The following is a 19,238-nucleotide window of genomic DNA, read 5'->3' as shown; positions in this document are numbered from 1 at the left end:
ACAAATTAACAGGGAAAACAAAACCATACAGGTTTCACCTGTCACATCTGTGTATCAAGCAAGGCTATGGGGTGTAGGTTTAAGGTAAATCGGTGGACATTGTGTTTGGTGTCCTACAAAAAGTACCAAGCCCCTCCAACATGTACACAATTGGCCGCAATTGGTCGGTACAAGATATTATGCAGAAAACTATACCCCATTATTTAAATCCCCCTCCTTCCACGCCCACCCCTCCTAAAAAAAAAACATACACAACAGCAAGAACATGTGACAACATCAAAATTTATTTGATTATTGGCAAAACATTTGTTCTTAAAGACACTGGACGCTATTGGTAATTGTCAAAGACCGGTCTTCTCACTTGGTGTATCTCCTCAATGCATAAAATAACAAACCTTTGAAAATTTGAGCTCAATTGGAATTGTCAAAGTTGAGAGATAATAATGAAAGAAAAAACACCCTTGTCACACGAAGTTGTGTGCTTTTCAGATGCTTGATTTCGAGACCTCAAACTCTAATTGAAATTCAAATTTGTGGAAAATTATTTCTGGAAAAATACATTAGGCCTGAAAGACAAATATGTTGGATTGCCCTATCCCGACCGACCGTAAAAGTAGCAAAATCTCGGTCGTGATTTTTTTTAAATTTTTATTTTCGGTTTTGTTCCCCACTTTTTTTACTTCCGAATTTTGATTTCATGAATATTTTATGCTTTCAAAATGGTATATTTGACACAAATATTAGTATTTTGCTGACTGCTTACGGTCGACAGTAATAATTATCCAGTGAACAGTCGTGGTTTCAACGTTCACAAAAACGCCACGTACAATTAAATGTAGATGATTTCCTTCACACGCACGGATAGGGTGAGCCTGTGTCACATATCATCACACCACATGCCTGTTTATCCAACGTCATGCTTTCACAAGGAACCAGTCGAACACTCCACAACAGAGGGTGCTTTTGCCAGTAATGCCCATATATTGTATTGCTTGTTTATTAAACTACGAAAAACACAGTGAATGAAATGATTCTTGGAAATTGTTTTTGAAGGAATTTGCCAAAATAAAGACGCAAAAAGAGCGATTGAAGCGAGATGTATAAGATGATTAATACCTTGCTTGCTTTACAACTTGATCTTTCATGAAATGTTTATGCAGTTTTGGGCGTTCTTTGACCTCTAAAAAACAAAATTTAAAGAAATTAAAAAATCCTGACCGACCGACCCAAGCAAAAAATCGGGTGAAAGGGCAATCCAACATATATTTTTTTTTAGACCTTATTACTTCAGTGGGAGCCGTTTCTCACAGTGTTTTATACTATCAACAGCTCTTCATTACTTGTTACCAAGTAAGGTAGTTTGCTAATAATTATTTTGAGTAATTACCAATAGTGCCTTTAAATATCATCTTAAAGGCAGTAGATACTATTGGTAATTACTCAAAATAATTATTATCATAAAACCTCTCTAGATTACGAGTAACTGGGAGAGGTTGATAGTATAAAACTTTGTGAGAAACAGCTCCCTCTGAAGTGACGTAGTTGTCGAGAAAGAAGTAAATTTTCATCGAATTTAATTTTGAGACCTCGGATTTAGAATTTGAGGTCTCGAAATCAAGCACACAACTTTGTGTGACACAGGTGTTTTTTTTTTCTTTCATTATTTATTATCTCGCAACTTCGACGACCGATTGAGCTAAAATTTTCACAGGTTTGTTATTTTATGCATAGTTCAGTTGAGATACACCGACTGTGAAGGCTAGTCTTTGACAATTACCAATAGCGTCCAGTGTCTTAGAGAATGAATGAGGGACAGTTTAAGGAACTACATGTAGGGTCGCTTTCATAAAGAGTTAGGAAGATATATATCCTAGAAGATATACAAATTGCATGGATAGTCCTAAGTTAGGACGAGTAACTGGTCCTAACTCGAGATAAGTCCTAACTCTTTGTGAAATCCACCCCTGGTCTTTTACTGTGTCGTATCTGCTGTATAATGGATGAGTCTTCAACATATTTTCATTAACAGTGGCAAACCACCAACTATGTAGTAAAGACCAGATCCTCACACTATTATTCCAATTAACAACTCCCTTAACTGAAAAAGGGTAAAAGTAAAAATTATCAGAATTTTTGATTTGTCTTTTCCAATGTTCAAAGAAATGTTCTGTTAATATTCAAGGGCCTTTCTTTTGGTTGTTCATTTCTGTTGGCACTAAACCCGACAAATAATAAATTTATGCAAATTTTCCATAACCAGATGATTCAAAGCTCTGATAATTAACCATACCATTTATGGAAATACATGTACTTTGGTGGTGTTTGGCTTTATGGTTTCATATGCTTACTAGCTACTATCGGAGTGTTTATGCTTATGTGTGGTTTCCATGTACACACAGTGCAAACATGATTCATACACTGGAGCAGCACACCTACATGTACATCAAGTGCCTTTGACATTGCAATGAAAAATGCAGTTTGGTCGGGTGCAGTGGTGTATGCATTAAGAAAGCAGTAATTCATGACAAACAATGAAATGTTAGCAAATTTATTATTAGGTAGATTGTACTGTCCCATACAAGGTACATGTTAGGTAGAAATTAAGAGGGCTTTACAGAGGTGAAGTTTTGGATTCTTAAAGACATGGACACTATTGGTAATTTTCAAAGACTAGTCTTCATAGTTGGTGTACATGTATCTCAACATATAAAATAACAAACCTGTGAAAATTTTTGCTCAATCGGTCGTTGAAGTTGCAAGATATTAAGGAAAGAAAAAATACCCTTGTCGCACAATAGTCACACGAAGTTGTCTGCTTTCAGATGCTTGATTTCGAGACCTCAAATTCTAAATCTGAGGTCTCAAAATCAAATTTGTGGAAATTTACTTCTTTCTCGACAACTACATGTACGTCACTTAAGAGGGAGCTGTTTCTCACAAAGTTTTATATTATCAACCTCTCCCAGTTACTTGTAATCAAGAGAGGTTTTATGATAATAACTATTTTGAGTAGTTACCAATAGTATCTACTGCCTTTAAAAGCTGAATTATGAAGAGGGATTATTTGCTCTCCCTGATGTCATTTTCAAGGCCCATCTCATCAAAAGGTAAATTGACTGGTACGTACATGTACTAGATGTTCCTATCTAAAGATATACTGCTCTGGGTTCAAAAGACACCCACACTTCAAAGTCTGAAAGCTGAAAGTCTTAAATCCCTAATGGGTGTAACTTTGAAGGTTGTTTTCTTTATGTTAAGTGGATAAATAAACACAAACCAATTTTGGGGGTTTGGAGGGGGAGGGGGTTGGAGGGGGCAAGGCCATTTTGTAAAAACTATAAAAGCTAGCACAGTATTTTACTTGTATTTTGTTTTGATCAATAGAAGAAGGACTGAGTACAGGAGTGATGATCATCCTCATCATTGTGTTTCCGGTGATAATCCTGCTGATGCTATGTATATGTACATGTCTTATTGTGAGATATCAACATGGCAAGAGACTGAGGCAGTATAGTGTAAGGGAAGAGACTGAAATAAATCTATGCGCCCACCATGAGTCTCCATTACCCCTTACCTTGAGGTAAGTTTTCTTTTTGTTTAGACTTCACATGCGAACAATCTGGGTTGGGGGGGGGGGGGATTGAAGCACAACAAATGTTCAAGCTTAAAGGTTTTGAGGGATGCTTTAGTCAGAGAATGAGTCAGATAAAACCTACAAAGACTGACAGACCCAAAGATGGAATTTAGATCAAGGTTTTTTTTATGGGACCAGGGGTCGATTTCACAAGAGTTGAGGACTAGTTCTAACTTGGGACTATCCCTAGGAGATGTTAAAAACGTGAGGTTAGTCCGAAGTTAGGACGAGTAACTCTTCCTAACTCGAGATAAGACTAGTCACCTCTTTGTGAAATCTACCCCGATTACGTAACATTTTCTAACCTGATTACGTATCTTTTCTAAACCTGCTTTCCAAATTATGCTGAATCTCTTAGCAATTTCTTTAAATGATTTAAGTAAAGGTTTGCTGGCAGTTTTTTACAGCTCGATTCATGCTGGTCAGTATTACAGGGCGTAGGCATTTCAAAAATAGTAAAAACTTGAGGGACGCATACACCCCAAAATCTTCCACTGAAAGCATGCAATTATCTCTTTTGTATTTATCGACAGTTTCTGCCTATCCACATTCATTTATTTGCTAATGGAATAACTTTTGTTAAATACTTTGTTGTATTTAGCTATTGTGGCCTGGATCCAGCTTTTGCTACCAGTATTTATGTACTTACTTATTGTTCTCACATACACAGCCTCCATCCGACCTAGCCCTGGTAACTCAATTATACCAAATTATAAAGCTTCTGTTCCACATCCTTCCACACAGGTCCATAAATCAGACCTGTGGTATTAGTGAGGTGGATTAAGGACAAAAAAACACGAAGATCGTGACACGGCGGACAAAAGCACCAAATTTTCACCAAAGCATTAGTTTGACCCGTATATTTAAAAAAAGTCATGCTCCAAAAAATCTGAGCATGGGATGACCTTGAATTACGTCATTATGACGTCATTACGTCTTTTAATGTAATAAAGCAAACGCAAATACCATGGTTGGATTTCTACATGCCAAAATTATGTTTCTGAGGCCAAGGAATTGAATGAGGGTGGTATTAGTTTGTAACAAATTAATATCCTTTATGGTGACTATGTTCATGCTCAAAAAAATTGCAATGACCTTGACCTTATTATGACGTAATATATTCAAAATGGCAGTCATTTCCTTAAAACAGCATAACTTTAGTTATGTAATGCCGATGCAAGTGATTTTAGTTGCGAATTATATGTATCGGAGACCAAGGAATCGAATGGCAACGTTCTTGTTTCGCTGAAACAAACAGTTTTATGATTTTTGTATTAAATTTTATTTCTTTAGCATATAATAGTATAACATACGTCGTCATCACTGAGGTCAAATCAGTGGTTTGTATTAAAATATTTTAATATGTTTGATTTTCAGCTCATGGTTCTGATGGCTAGCAAACCAATGTTAGTAACATTTGAAATCAAAACTTGAAATGAATTGAAATGGTTTTGTTTCAAATTGAGACAATGCAATTGCCATATACAACTTTGTAAACTGTTTTTTGGGGCAACTGGTGTCGAAAATGTCCTACGATGACCAAACCACTGATAGTTTTGGAGATCAAAAACCACAAAACAAGTATAAACACCATGCATCTGGATTGCGTCTGGTGGTGCCAATAATGTATTGACTGATATTGTTAGATTACACGAATGGTATCCAGATTTCTACCACACACTGATTTTTTTTTGAAACCGGAACATGTTCTAGCTAATTGGTCAGACGCTTAAGACAAACTGTACAACGATCTAAGCTCCACTATCAGCGACGTCCCAGAGCAAGATCCAATCTTCATCCTCGGGGATCTGAACGCCAGAGTTGGTGCCGATCAAAAATCCTGGTTTTCCTGTATGGGACAGTTTCGCATCGGAAAGTTATAAGTGAAAATGGTCAGCGTCTTCTTGAGTTCTGCTGCACAACAATCTCTGCATCACTAATACTTTCTTCAACTCAAAGCCCCAACACAAGGTATCCTGGAGACACCCTAGATCAAAGCATTGGCACCAACTTGACCTCGTGCTCACGAGACGTAGGGACCTGGGCAGCGTCAAGATAACCCGCAGCTACCAAAGTGCAGACTGTGCACGATACAGACCACTCGGGTGTGCAGCAAAGTAAAGCTTCAACCAAGGAGAGTTCACAGATCCAAGAAGGCAGGGCATCCTCTTATTGACACGAACAAGATTCACAACCCAAAGTTGGTGGAAGCGTTTGTCCAGGTCCAAAAAGATGTCTTGCCAAGAGTACCCTGAGATGCATCCTCTGCATCTCCTTGAGAGACCACATACCAATAACACATTACTTGATAGAGCGGCAAGTCTCTATGTTTACCACCCTCAAAGTAGAGACGCATGCCTTGGCTGGGACATGTCACCAAGTGGAGGACGGACGTTTCCCAAAAGACCTCCTGTATGGAGAGCTGGCATCAGGGAAGAGGCCGTTCAGAAGACCCAAGCTGCGCTACAAAGACACTTCTAAGTGTGACCTCCAAGTCACTTGCCATCAATACAACCACCTGGGAAGCAGCCACTGCAGACCGATGCGCCCGGAAGCAGGAGGTGCAGAGAGGTATTTCCAAGTTCGAGGAAGACCTGTCGCAACGAGAATATGAGGGATGACTCCCAAGGAAGGCCCAGCCTCAAGCAGTTAGAACAGCTTCATCTTTCACCTGCAGTTACTGCGGTAGAGACTGTCATTCCCGCATTGGACTCTACAGCCACACCATACGCTATTCCCTAGCCGACATCCAACGGCACAACTCCGTGGTTCTCAAGGATTGACGGATGCCTACTTCTATTCATACAAAAAACTTCATTTTTGACCCTCTGTAAGACTTTTTTGCAACCTTTTCTGTAAAGTTTCCCATATGCGCTATTCAACATAATTAATCTCCCCTATAACCTATTGTGATCCATTGTGTTAATGTGTTTTGTTTTGGTTGATAGTATATTGTTTATGATATCATAATGACATCACGGTATCTTATAGATCAGTGCCATGGTAATTGTACCATATGAACACAAAAAGGTTAGCATTTTGGCGAAACCACACAACATTAATTTTGTTTTCAAACTTTGTGTTATTTGTGTAGTGTTGATGATGATGACGTCATAATTACATCAATATACTCACCATAAAGGATATTATTTTTTACAAACTAATACCACCCTAATTGAATTCCTTGCCCAGAAACATAATTTTGGCAAGTAGAAATCCCATTGCATGGCATTTTCCTATGCTTTATTACATAAAAGGAGGTTATGACGTCATAATGACGTAATTCAAGGTGATGCCATTCTCAGATTTTTTGGAGCATGACTTTTTTGAAATCTGTGGGTCAAACTGATACTTTGGTGACATGTACACTCAATACCCCCAATGGACCTTTACTTGACCATCACCATGAACTGGTCAAGGACCAAGCTTCCCCAATCCCCTATATAATGTCCTTACTTTCCTAATATCAGTCTCTTCTCTAGTTTGCTCTCATCGATAGACCCTCCTGGTTAGCCCAGTGCAAAGTCTTGCACTGTGAGCTCAATCCAGTGTCCTTCTCTATACTCTCTGTTTTCTGCGTTCTTTGAGTAACCAGCCCAGGATAGACCAATAAATAATCTCCTGCTACAGCAAAACTAAAGAACGTCTCAGTCTTCATTTATTCTTCTGCACCTAGAGAAATCTCTGTGGGAGTACATGTGAACACACTTACAAAACAAAATGATAAAATTTACTTCAAGTCTTTGTGACTTTTAGACTAGTAAATTACTAATCAGTCCACAATGGGAGACTTTGGAACGCTAGGTGGCAGCAGACTTACCAGGCAAGTTTCCATTGTTTACGTAGTTCTGAGCGTGCGCACATGACCGAGAACAATAGATTTTACCGGATAAGTCTGCTGCCACCAAGCGTCCCAAAAGTCTCCCATTACAAGCTTATACCCATGCAGTGTCAAAGTTGTTTCAGAACAGAAGCTCACCTTTATTATAGGTCAAGTCAAATATGAAAATATTATTAATTAATGAAGAACTTTATTCTTAAAATCACCCAATGATTTAACTTCCTACAGCAAAGAAAAAGAGAACGATCCTCCAAGAAGCAATCGTCAAGAATGTTGGAAGTAGGATGCGGTAAGAAAACAGTGAAGTCATTAGATGATACCAAAGAAACCTGGGAATCTAACAGTCAAATACTTCCTTTGACCCTAGATTTCCAGGTTTATCTTAACCTTCATCATTAAATGTGCAATAACCTCACATGTTTTAGTTGTTGAAAATATGAAAGTAATAATTGTTCACTTGGCTGAGCATTTTCAGTCGTTCAACATCACCAAGTAGACCCCAAGTGAAATTTTGTAATGCTTGTATTTGCTTTGTTATAGGTATGGAAGTTCCTTGGTATGAAAAAAGCACCCTTGGTAAGTTTAACTTTTGGGAATATACTAGACGATCGATGGTTTATTCACATCTGGCAGTCGTTTATTCTTTCAACATGTTAAAGTTATGAAGCATTAGACACTGGACACCTTTGGTAATTGTCAAAGACCAGTCTTCTTACTTGGTGTATCTCAACATATGCATAAAATAACAAACCTGTGAAAATTTGAGCTCAATTGGTCCTCGTGAGAGAATAATGAAAGAAAAAACACCCTTGTCGCACAAGTTGTGTGCTTTCAGATGCCTTGAATCCGAGACCTCAGTTGGGGTCTCAAATTCATTTCTAGTATTTTGGTGAGAAATTTTGTCTCTCTCAAAAACTATGTTACTTCAGAGGGAGCCGTTTCTCAGAACGTTTTATATTATCAACAGCTCCCCATTACTCATGACCAAGTGAGGCTTTATGCGTTTTATTTTATTTTATGCAAGTCGACTGACTTGAAGGCCACTTCAAGGTGTGGGCTACAATTATTTTTTCCAGAGGCCGTTGCCACCTACTCCTAGGGCTGAAACAGGGTTAACCCCTTTACAGTCCATACAGATGTAGGCTTGGGTATCATCAATTCGAAGCCTGGCCGGTAGAGCAGAAAGCACTGCCTCCCCAATTTTATGTAGCAAGTGTCACAACCGGGATCCGAACCCACACCCTGCTGACCAAACACCAGTGCTTGAATCCGGTGCTCTTAACCGCTCGGCCATGACACTGCCTTTAAATGTTGATGTTTGTAGTTATTGATGCATTTTTTACAAGAAAGAGACTTTAAGTCCATTGGTCTCTTTAATGTTTGTATGTTTTTGTTTTTGTTTTGTACAGCTGGCTGGTTGTGAAGATACTGTGACTGGAATCCTTTCAATCTCAACTAACATACAATCTTCCTGTAGGTTGTTCCTAACCATTCCGTTTGTAAAGCTAAACATATGCAATCATCATTATGTAAAAGTGTATTGTTATTAATCATTATTGTTGGTTTTTTTCACGAGTATACTTTCATTACTAGTTAATAGTATATTTTGATACAGTTATGTTTTAATACAGCTATATATTTCTGTAGACTATATACATTTTTTAAATACTACAAAGAGTGAAAACAACTGCAATTCTGTACTATAGAATGTAGGTATGTGTATGCCCTATGGTTGAGAGTATACTTTCATTACTAGTTAATAGTTTTTTTTATACAGTTATGTTTTAATACAGCTATATATTTCTGAAGACTATATATATTTTTTAAATACTACAAAGAGTGAAAACAACTGTAATACTGTACTATAGAATGTAGGTATGTGTATGCCCTATGGTTGAGAAATATTTTTTAAACTTAAACAAGTTTGTTTTGTTTGTGTTGTCAGAAGAACAGTATACCCAATAAATAATTTGTTGAAAGGTTATAATATAAGTATAAGCAAAATACAAGATTGTGTAAGTAAGTTTTTGCAGATATTTCAGTTGTGACGTGTTTCAAAGAAGTACGTAAAATCTAAGTGCATTTTATTTGTGTAAATATATTATTTAAATTTACCTGAAATAACAAACAAAAATGTTAAACAGTGGAAATAATAAGGGAACAAATTATTTTGTTTAATTTGCTAAGTGAATGATGTTTTTCGAGGATTACTAAAAAATCTAAGTGCATTTAAATTGTACAACGTTGTTGAAATTGACCTGAAATTTAAAAACAATTTTAAAACCGTGGAAATAAGAATAAGGGAACAAATTATTTTGTTTAATTTGCTTAGTGAATGATGTGTTTCGAAAATTACTAAACATCTATAGTGCATTTAAATTGTAGAACGTTATTGTTATTGACCTGAAATTAAAAATGTTTTTACATCAGTGGAAACAAGAATATAGGAAAACTTTCTTTCATTGAAGTTTCAATGAAGTTATCTTTCTATACATTCTATTCACAGTGATACATGTAAAATTTTATTTGGACTGACATACAGGGCACAATTTGTAATGATTATAACTAAAAGACTTTCCTCTGTTTTTTTTCCAGCCGTACGGCTGACAAATTGTCCACCCAGAATTTTCAGTGTGTAGCTTTCATGCACAGGTTTTCATTCCAGAACTTTGTCCTGTTGTTATACAAATGTGTCATACCAGAATAGACAGGCTGTCTTCAGTCTTTATTATTCTTTATAATGGTTGGATAATTTTGTTTCATATATTTCTGTGAAAAATTACCTTTGTCAAAAACACTGTCACTTGAGAGGGAGCCGTTTCTCATAATGTGTTATACTATCAACAACTCTCCATTGCTCATTACCAAGGAGTTTACCATTAGTTTCCAGTGCCTTTTAATGAAATCAACGTGAAATATTACAGTGTTTTTGAGAGCCTAAACACTGAATTGTGTGCAAGTTACATAATGTTTATGCCTCCGTATGAAGGTTCGGTTGGATCAAAAGCTAAAGGCTATCTCCCCTACTATATGTAAATTTAATGTTATTCTGGGATGGTCAGTTAATACATTTATACAAAAAAAACTCAAATGATTATGCCCTTAAAATTGCCTTGAAAATCGTCTGCGATTGCGTTTGAAGAAAACAACCTTTTTATCGGGCTAAAGTAAAGTACTACCAGCTGCGTTAAGATTTTAATTGAGTATTGATCATTATATTTGTAATGAGAAATTTTCATTTTAATCACTGCTGTCAAGATCACACCAAAATCTGAAATTCCATTGAGCTACAACTTTTTGGGTTTAAATTTTAGCATTCGGTTTAGCCTTGCTCAAGGCAGTCGAATTATTCACTCCGAAAAAAGACCGCCGCTGTATAAAAACCCACCCGTATTCACTGTGCGTAAAACCCACCCGTATTCACTGTGCGTAACATCGCACGACACGATGCCCCCGTACACTATCCGCATGCGGAGGCCGTCAGGCCGACAGCCTTGTAGGATCTGTGTTGAAGCCACTGACCTCATTACTATAATAAGCGAAGAGTTCCCACGGTCAGCTCATTACCATAATGCCCGCGAAAGACGAGACATGTTTACCTCACACACCACCACCACGGACGCATGATAGGGTCCAAAGGTCGTGATAAGGGAAGTGCGTGATTGGACGTCAAAATGAATAATTCATTTGCCTCACATCCTGTGTTGTCTGATAGGTCTGACGAACGATAGTCATATTCATGAGCTGCATACTAGCATATCCTCGAGCCCCCCCAATTTCGTCCACTATTGGAATTTTTTCAATACAACACATTAAAACGGGAAGATACAGATCCGACAAGGCTGTCGGCCTGACGGCCTCCGCATGCGGTTAGTGGTGTACGAGTGCGATGACTTGTGTGAACAGTATTCGTGCGATGTGACAGTGTGTATACGGGTTGGTCATTCGGTGTGATCGCACACACCATGCACAGGGTATACGGCGGGTGGGTTTACAGCTGCGTCTTTTCGGAGCGAATAATGCGACTGCCTTGAGCAAGGCTACATTCGGTTTCGTTTTTATCCGCTCAATTTTGTTCTTTCGAGGGGTTTTCAAGACTAAACAATTCGCCTTTCTTCAGATAAAATTCTTATTTTATTTTCAATTGGCACAACCAAATTTTGGCGATATGTAAAAAACATGACCACTTTTCTAAATGAAATGTCTATATGATCAAAACGATGGAGCGGTTAAAAAAAACAATACATTGCCCATAAAGCTGGTTGTGTTGTCTGGAAAAAAATGTTTTGTCAGTTGTAAGTAGGCAAGATCTCAATCATGTTCGATACATATTCTTCCTTGATTTATTATTCCTTGAATGATTTGAACAGTATATGATCTAATTTAAACATAGACAAATCCATGGTAGGTTTGATTTTGTACAACTGCCGGCTTCAAAGATTACTGCAAAAATGAGCCAAGTTATGGTAGAGAAATCATAACTTCCAGATTTCAATGCAATTTTTTATATTATTACCCTAATTGCAAGGGTCGTGAGTGCAAATCCCACCAGAGTTATATGCATGTGATATCTTTTCACAGGACTTGGGAAAGTATTGAGTATACAGTGCTAATACACATCGGTGCATGGGTATCAAAAATAAAAAATATTTCATATTTTTTATATAATGAAATTTTACAATTTTATTAACAAGTTTAATCTTTTTACTGTTTTTCCCATAGGTGCTTTAATTGGGAAGGATTATCAAGTGTGTAGAATTGCGCAAGAACGTGTTGCCTATACTATGCAAATTACATAGATAATTTAATTTGCAAGTTTTATCACCTAAGTAACATCAGCTTTTTGATATTCTTTTCAGAATCTTCAAAGATCTAGTAAGTGCTTTGAACACTTTTTCAAGAGATAGGTGATAGAACTAAATTCCAGTGCATTTTATTTCAAATTTGAGGCGTACCAGGCCACATTGTCAGGTGGTCCAAACTCCAAATGGTGTTATTTGTTTGATGTTATAAAAATAATGTTTTTTGGGGTTGAACAAAGAATTGACTAGAGTGGGATTCGAACCAACGACCTCCGGATTAACGTGCCGGCGCTCTACCAACTGAGCTATCTAGATTGGCGGTGTCCCTATTTTGTCAATATCTTTGTTCGGGGGTGCCAGTCAGAAGCCATACATTCGTTAACTGCCGTGTAGCCAGGGATCACGCCCAAATTACGATACAATCTGGTAAGCGGCAGCCAGGGGACCTGCTTGAACGAAAATGTCAAGTCGTGAACTTTGCTGAATTCCACTTAAAATATTTTCGATTAATAAGGAAATCGAGTCATATGATTATGAATAGGTTTCAATTGTGTAAAAAAACAATCATTTTGTATACCCATGTCCAGAGCTTTTCTGCGAGATTTGCGAAAAGCCCCGTTACGTAATCACTCTCAAAACATCATAAGTAGATAAAGCCGCTTTGTTGCAGCGTGGATGTATAACAAAGCAAACTCCCTCAAATGACGTCAGCGGCATTGTCCTTTGACGCCCGTTCGCAACGGCAGAAGTGTTTTTAGTTTTTCAAAAAACCTTTAGGTAGGGGCCTGATTTTTTAATCGATATTTACGAAAAGTTTAGAAGCGTACACATATCAAATTACATTAAAATGGTGAACAAGTGCCTTATAAACGAGTAAAAATACAATTTCTTTTGAAAACATTCCGCTCAGGTAGGTGTTTAAGGGTATATGTACTTTTTCCTAACAAAAAACACAATGTCCACAGATTTACAATAAACTTACACAATTTGAAGATTATGATAGTAGAAAGCTTCCCTTGAAATTTTACTTACTGAGGTGCTGTAGTTTTTGAGAAATGAGTAAAAGTAATAATTTTCGTCTCAGTTTCAGCATGTAAAAACGTATTAACCAGTTATGTTATGGTTTTGGTATAATATCATAACTGGTTAAGGGGATTTTACATGCTAAAATAATTTTGAACTATTTTGTGACTTGTTTTACTCATTTCTCAAAAACTACACAACCTTAGTTAGTAATATTTGAAGGGAAGCTTTCCACTATCATTATCTTCAAACCCTGTAAGTTTAATGTAAATCTGTAAACATTTTGAAAAAGTACTCAAATCCTTTAAGGGGATGCGACTTTTTGTTTCAGATATCAATATAAACCACAAGGGAAACTGACTGGGTAAATTTTGAAATGATTTTTGGGGTTGAACAAAGAATTGACAAGAGTGGGATTCGAACCAACGACCTCCAGATTAACGTGCCGGCGCTCTACCAACTGAGCTATCTAGCCCTATATTGGCGGTGTTCCTATTTTGTCAATATTTTTGTTCGGGGGTGCCAGTCGGAAGCCATACAACCGTTAACTGCCGTGTAGCCAGGGATCACACCCAAATTACGATACAACCTGGGCAACGGCAAAAATAATGTGTAGTTTATTTATTGTTGTCATTTGTTTTGGTTGTTAAGGGTTTGGCTTTTTGTCTGAAATTGGCAGGAAACCTACATGTATGAGTGAGCGTATTGTTGTATTAAAAATTTATTGTTGGATTTTTTAGCAATAATATATTAAAGAAGTTTTGACTATCGATTTAACTTTTTTAAGAGCAAATTAGTATAGCTTTGAGTGAACATTAAACACATTGTGCCAAACCTTTGTGGTCCAAGTTTTTAATTTGTTGTGCACACCATTGATAATATAAATGTTGACATACGTAACTGGTATACATGACCATCATTTGTAAGGTAATCATTAACTCTCAGTATGCACAAAACTTGTTTAATTACTCGCAGTGCAAAATTACTTGACAAAATCCTCCATGGCATTCATCAATAGTTTAAAGTCAAAGTAAGTTTGGTTTTGGAAGTGTTTGATTGTTTATTCTGATATCAATGAAGTAAGGGAAGAAAAGGGTAGCGACGAGTTCTGTAACAGCCTTTGATCGTGTACCCACACCAACAGTCGCCGTAAACTCCATCATTACGGGATACAAAACTCACTACTGCTTTGGATGGAGAACTATCTCACTATATAGACGCTCACAGCGTGGTGAAGTGGATGGTACAGTAACCAAATGGTCCCCAGTCATATCAGGGGTGCCACAGGGGACTGTACTTGGCCCTTTGTTGTTCCCTCTTATTTAATGATCTACCATCAGACATAACAATAACTCTCCGCCTTTGCGCTGATGATTGTCTCACCTACCGGTCAATAGCCTCCATCAATGACTCTGTAGCTCTCCAAAAGGATCTTAACACCCTACAGCAATGGGCTGAACATGAAGACAATGCGACACCATGCGCTTCACTTTGCTACGTAAAACCATAAACACCGAGTACCATCTCGGTGGTAGTGCTCTTACTACGGTTTCTGAACATCCCTATCTTGGCCTAACTCTTACAAGTAACCTGGCAATCCCATATAGACATCATATCTGCAAAAGCTAACAGGATGCTTGGACTCATCAGATTTAACCTCAGAGGCTGCTCCTAGAAGCTACGGCAACAAGCGAATATTTCTCTTGTCCGCCCACATCTTGAATACTGCAGCACAGTTTGGAACCCGCACATCAAGAAAAACATCACTAAAATAGAAAAAAAAACAGCGCCAAGCTGCCAGATTCATCTTCAAAAACTACCATAGTAGGGACAGCGTCTCCAAAATGATGGATGATCTTCAATGGGACTCTGGGAAAAACGCAGACAGGCTGCTAGATGCACAAGATCCGCTACCAGCTAGTAGCCATCAATCCACCCCATGCCTCATACCCATGATTCGAAGCAGTACTCGATCCTATACCACAAAAATACCAAATCATCTTGAGAAAGTCGATACCAACTAGTTCAAGGGGTTCACTTGATGAAATGTTGACTAGTGGCACTCTGGTTTTAATTTGGGGTGTTTTCCGAAGGCAGCACCTTTTACATCGTTCACACCAATGTTTGACGTCGTCTGCCATCTTTGGCCAAAAGAAGCGTCGTCGCACATCTCAACTGTTCGATCGTACCCCAGGTGTCCCAAGTCATCATGGAGGCAAGTCAGAGCGGTTCCTCTGTGCTGTTTCGGTAACACTAGTTGGTATGAGATATCACCAGACTCGGTATTTCTTGACCGAAAGAGAACATCTCTGAGATGTAGCTTATTCCATTGACGGAGATACAAGAGAAAGTCAGTTGACTCACACGTCCTGTCAAGGTTGGATGGCTTCTTATTCTGTTCCAAGAACAAAATTACTCTTGCAATGGCAGGATCGTCTCTTTGGGAGGCAGCAACTTCTTCTGAAGAGAGATTTGGCAGTTCTGATGGTTGTCTTTCAGCAGTGTGCGATGATGCTGTGTTGGTTGTTACCCTTTGGCACTGAGCTACTGGTTTCAAGAAGGATTGGGTTGCAACAGAGTGACTGGAACCTACTGCTTTAACAACATCTTCTGAGAGTGTCACTGCTTCTTTCTGGAAGTCTAATATTGCTGTGGACTCTTCTGGATGTGATTTCCTTGAAAGGGCATCAGCAACAGTGTAATCCTTGCCGGGTCGATATTTGACCGTGAAGTCAAATTGCGAAAGAGCAGCAATCCATCTCTGGCCAGTTGCATCCAACTTTGCCGTTGTTGTCACGTAGACCAGAGGATTGTTGTCAGTCAAGACGGAGAACTTGTTTCCAAGTAAATACTCACGGAATTTCTCTGTCGCTGCCCACTTTAGAGCTAAAAACTCCAGCTTATGGGCAGGATAACGCGATTCTGCTGGTTTGAGTCCTCGACTGGCGAAGGAAATGACTCGTTCTTTGCCATCCTGCATTTGACTTAGGACTGCACCAAGTCCGACACCAGACGCGTCTGTTTGAAGGATGAAGGGAATAGTGTAGTCTGCGTACGCAAGAACTGGCGGTGATGTTAAGAGTTGTTTTAACGAGTCCACTGCAATTTGACACTCATCATTCCAGATGAACGGAATTCGTGGTGGGGCTTGTCTCTTTTTGCCTTCCTTTCTGAGTTTGGTGTCTCCTGATATTAGTTTGTAGAGGGGAGCGGCAATCTTTGAGTAGTTCTTTACATATCGTCTGTAATAACCCGTGAAGCCAAGGAACCTCATCAGCTGTTTTCGATCTGTCGGAGTAGGCCAGTAGTTCACTGGGTCGGTGAAGATTCCCTGTGATGAGACAACATGGCCAAGGTATTTGACCTCTCTTTGAAGGAGAGAAGGAGAAAGCATTTGGATGGCTTGAGTTTAAGACCATGCTGACGGAGACATTCAAATACCTTGCCAAGTCGTCGTATGTGCTCATCGAATGTAGAGGAGAAAACAATTATATCATCCAGATACAATAAGACAGTTGAATAATTCTGTTCTCCCAAACATGTCTGCATTAGGCGTTGAAATGTGGCTGGAGCATTCTGCAGTCCGAAAGGCATTCTGTTACATTCAAAGAGACCCATGGAGTGGTGAAAGCAGTTTTGTGTTTGTCGTCTTCATCTACCTCCACTTGCCAGTAACCTGAAGTGAGATCAAGTGTAGAGAAGAGAGTCGCATTCCCGAGAGCATCTAATGCTTCTTCAATTCGAGGGAGAGGGAATGCGTCACGGATCGTCTTAGCGTTGAGTTGCCTGTAGTCCATACATATCCTAAGTGAACCATCTTTCTTGTGTACGATGACAATTGGAGATGCGTAGGGGCTAGAACTGCGCCGAATTGCTCCTGTTTCCTCCATTGCTTGTATGTGTTCTCGGACCGCCTGATACTGGGATGGTGGTATTCGTCTATAAGGAAGACGGAAAGGCTGGTTATCAACTAGTTGGATGGTGTGCTTGATAGTAGAGGTTCGGCCGAAGTCGAGTGAAAACGTTAAGAAAACATCAGAGTACTCCTGATGAAGAAGACCATCGAGCTGTTTTCTCTGAAGGTCGTCATCAATGGCTGCTTCAGACAAATCTATGGACGGAGAACTGTTGGCAACCTCTACTGTTACCTTTTTTAGCTGTGCCGCTACGCCTATATCTTTGTCGGACATCAATTGCGTGTTCGAGGGCATATCAATTCTGAGTACTGAAGAGAGTTTGGCAAGTCGTGAGTTTCTGGTGATGGTAATCGGCCTTGCAGAAATATTACAGAGTCGAACCGGCACTTGGCGGTTCGAATCACCGTCAGCAACGAGACTTCCCAATTCAAGAGAGGACTTACTCTGAAGAAAACCTTTAACAACGGCAGTGTAGTTATCTGGACCATCGGGTGCTTGACAAATGACATCTACTTCTGTCCCTGGTGGTACAACAATTGGAGAACGATCAACATACTTGGCGTAGCCAATGCTACCTTGATGATCACCTGGTTCTGAAACTGTGGTTTTGATGAAAGCAGTATGCCAGGCCGTGTCTTCCTTCTTGACGGATTCCATGAACGAGTTCCCTCTGGATAAGTTCTGGTCTCTTCTAGCTGCTCGAATTATGTTGGTACCAACAAGCACAGGAACACGTCTTTTGTAAGGGTCAGATGGGACCACAAAGGCCGGAACCTCATCGTAAACAACACCCAGAATCGTCAGTGAAATTGGAATGACACCTAGGTAGGGTAAAGTCTGTCCGCTGGCGCCTTGAATGATGACAGAAACTGGAGTCAGTTGTTTGCATTGTAGCTGTGGATGCTCTTTCCACAAACTTTCTGAGATTGCAGTTATCTGAGAGCCTGAATCAATCAAAGCAGTAAAACCTTCTCCGTTGACTTCTACCACTGTCTCGTTGTTAGGGCCGATGAGTTTCTGGTGCTCTCTCTCTGAATCAGTGTTTGAAGAAGATACTAGAGGGCCTTCTTGTTGTCGGGCTCCAACGGCATGCCCTGTGGTCGTGGGCCCTGCTGGTTTGACGGCACGTTGCGGCATCCTCTTGCAATGTGTCCATTTTGCCCACAGCGATGACAGGTAAACACTCCATCAGTCGGGTAGGTTGTTCTTTGACGAAGAGGTTGTGATGGGTTTCGTCGTCATCTTTTCAACTTTCTCTGCAAGTTGCCTGACAGCCAATACCAGGTCTTGGAGGACGTCAGTGTTGGTTTTTACTTGTGAAGAAGTAAGAGTTGATGGTGGGGCCTCGGTTGGAGTCGGACCATAGCTCTTTTGCTGTGTCGGCTGTGTTTGTGGTTTGGACCGGACAAATTGAGATTGTGCTTGTTCCGATTTGGAGAGTGTTGCCGTCTTCGTTTCTCGTTCGACTTGTCTTATCTCCTGTTGAAGTTCTCTGTATGTCATCTCTCTGGGTCTCATGGGAGCAAGACGTTGGGTTACTCTGTCATCTCGGACTCCTCTCATGAACTGTTGTGTCAACATTCGGTTTCGTGTAGGTAGAGGCCGTCCCCTGTTCATTCTTTCCTCTACAGTTCTTAAAGTAGCCTCTAACTCGACAGCGTAGATCGTTGGAGACTCGTTAGCTTGTCTGACACGTTCATAGAAATCTGCCAAAGGATCACCGAAGAGAGAGATTTCTCCATATTATGCATGCAGCTCTGAAAATGCGTCACTTGGGGTCTGCTGTTCTGGAGGGAGATTTAGCACGAGTTTTCTTGCAGCACCGCCTAAGTATCTCACGATTGTTGGGAACTGCATGTAGGCAGGCATTGACGTAGAACTGATGCGGTACTTTGTGTCTCTTATCCAATCATCGATGCAGACTGCCGAACCTTCACGGCCTGTGAACATTGGAAGAGTTTTCACCTGGTGGTATTGCGGTGATGAAGAAGGACCATTGGTAGGCTGCAAACTCTGAGGAT

The 19,238-nt window shown here is 39.4% G+C and overlaps 2 protein-coding genes across 6 annotated transcripts in view; one reads left to right on the top strand and one right to left on the bottom strand.

Annotated features, from left to right (window-relative positions):
* LOC139948326 (mucin-4-like) overlaps positions 1 to 14,165 on the top strand; it is a 134,760-nt gene extending 120,595 nt beyond the window's left edge. For all 5 annotated transcript variants that reach the window (XM_071946453.1, XM_071946454.1, XM_071946456.1 and 2 more), the window contains 4 exons: positions 3,385 to 3,580; positions 7,704 to 7,764; positions 8,016 to 8,051; positions 8,885 to 14,165. In XM_071946453.1, coding sequence (XP_071802554.1) covers positions 3,385 to 3,580; positions 7,704 to 7,758 — 251 coding nt within the window. In that variant the 3' untranslated portion in view covers positions 7,759 to 7,764; positions 8,016 to 8,051; positions 8,885 to 14,165. The remainder of the gene's footprint in view (positions 1 to 3,384; positions 3,581 to 7,703; positions 7,765 to 8,015; positions 8,052 to 8,884) is intronic.
* A 2,683-nt stretch (positions 14,166 to 16,848) lies between these two features.
* Positions 16,849 to 18,354, bottom strand: LOC139948398 (uncharacterized). The gene has a single exon (XM_071946543.1). The coding sequence runs from the start codon at positions 18,352 to 18,354 to the stop codon at positions 16,849 to 16,851; it is 1,506 nt and encodes a 501-aa protein (XP_071802644.1).
* Between the last annotated feature and the right edge of the window lie 884 nt (positions 18,355 to 19,238).

The sequence above is a fragment of the Asterias amurensis genome, chromosome 15 (assembly GCF_032118995.1).
Source record: "Asterias amurensis chromosome 15, ASM3211899v1".
NCBI lineage: Eukaryota > Metazoa > Echinodermata > Asteroidea > Forcipulatida > Asteriidae > Asterias > Asterias amurensis.
The sequence above is the reverse complement of the archived record's forward strand: the minus strand, read 5'-3'. Positions and strand labels throughout refer to the sequence as shown.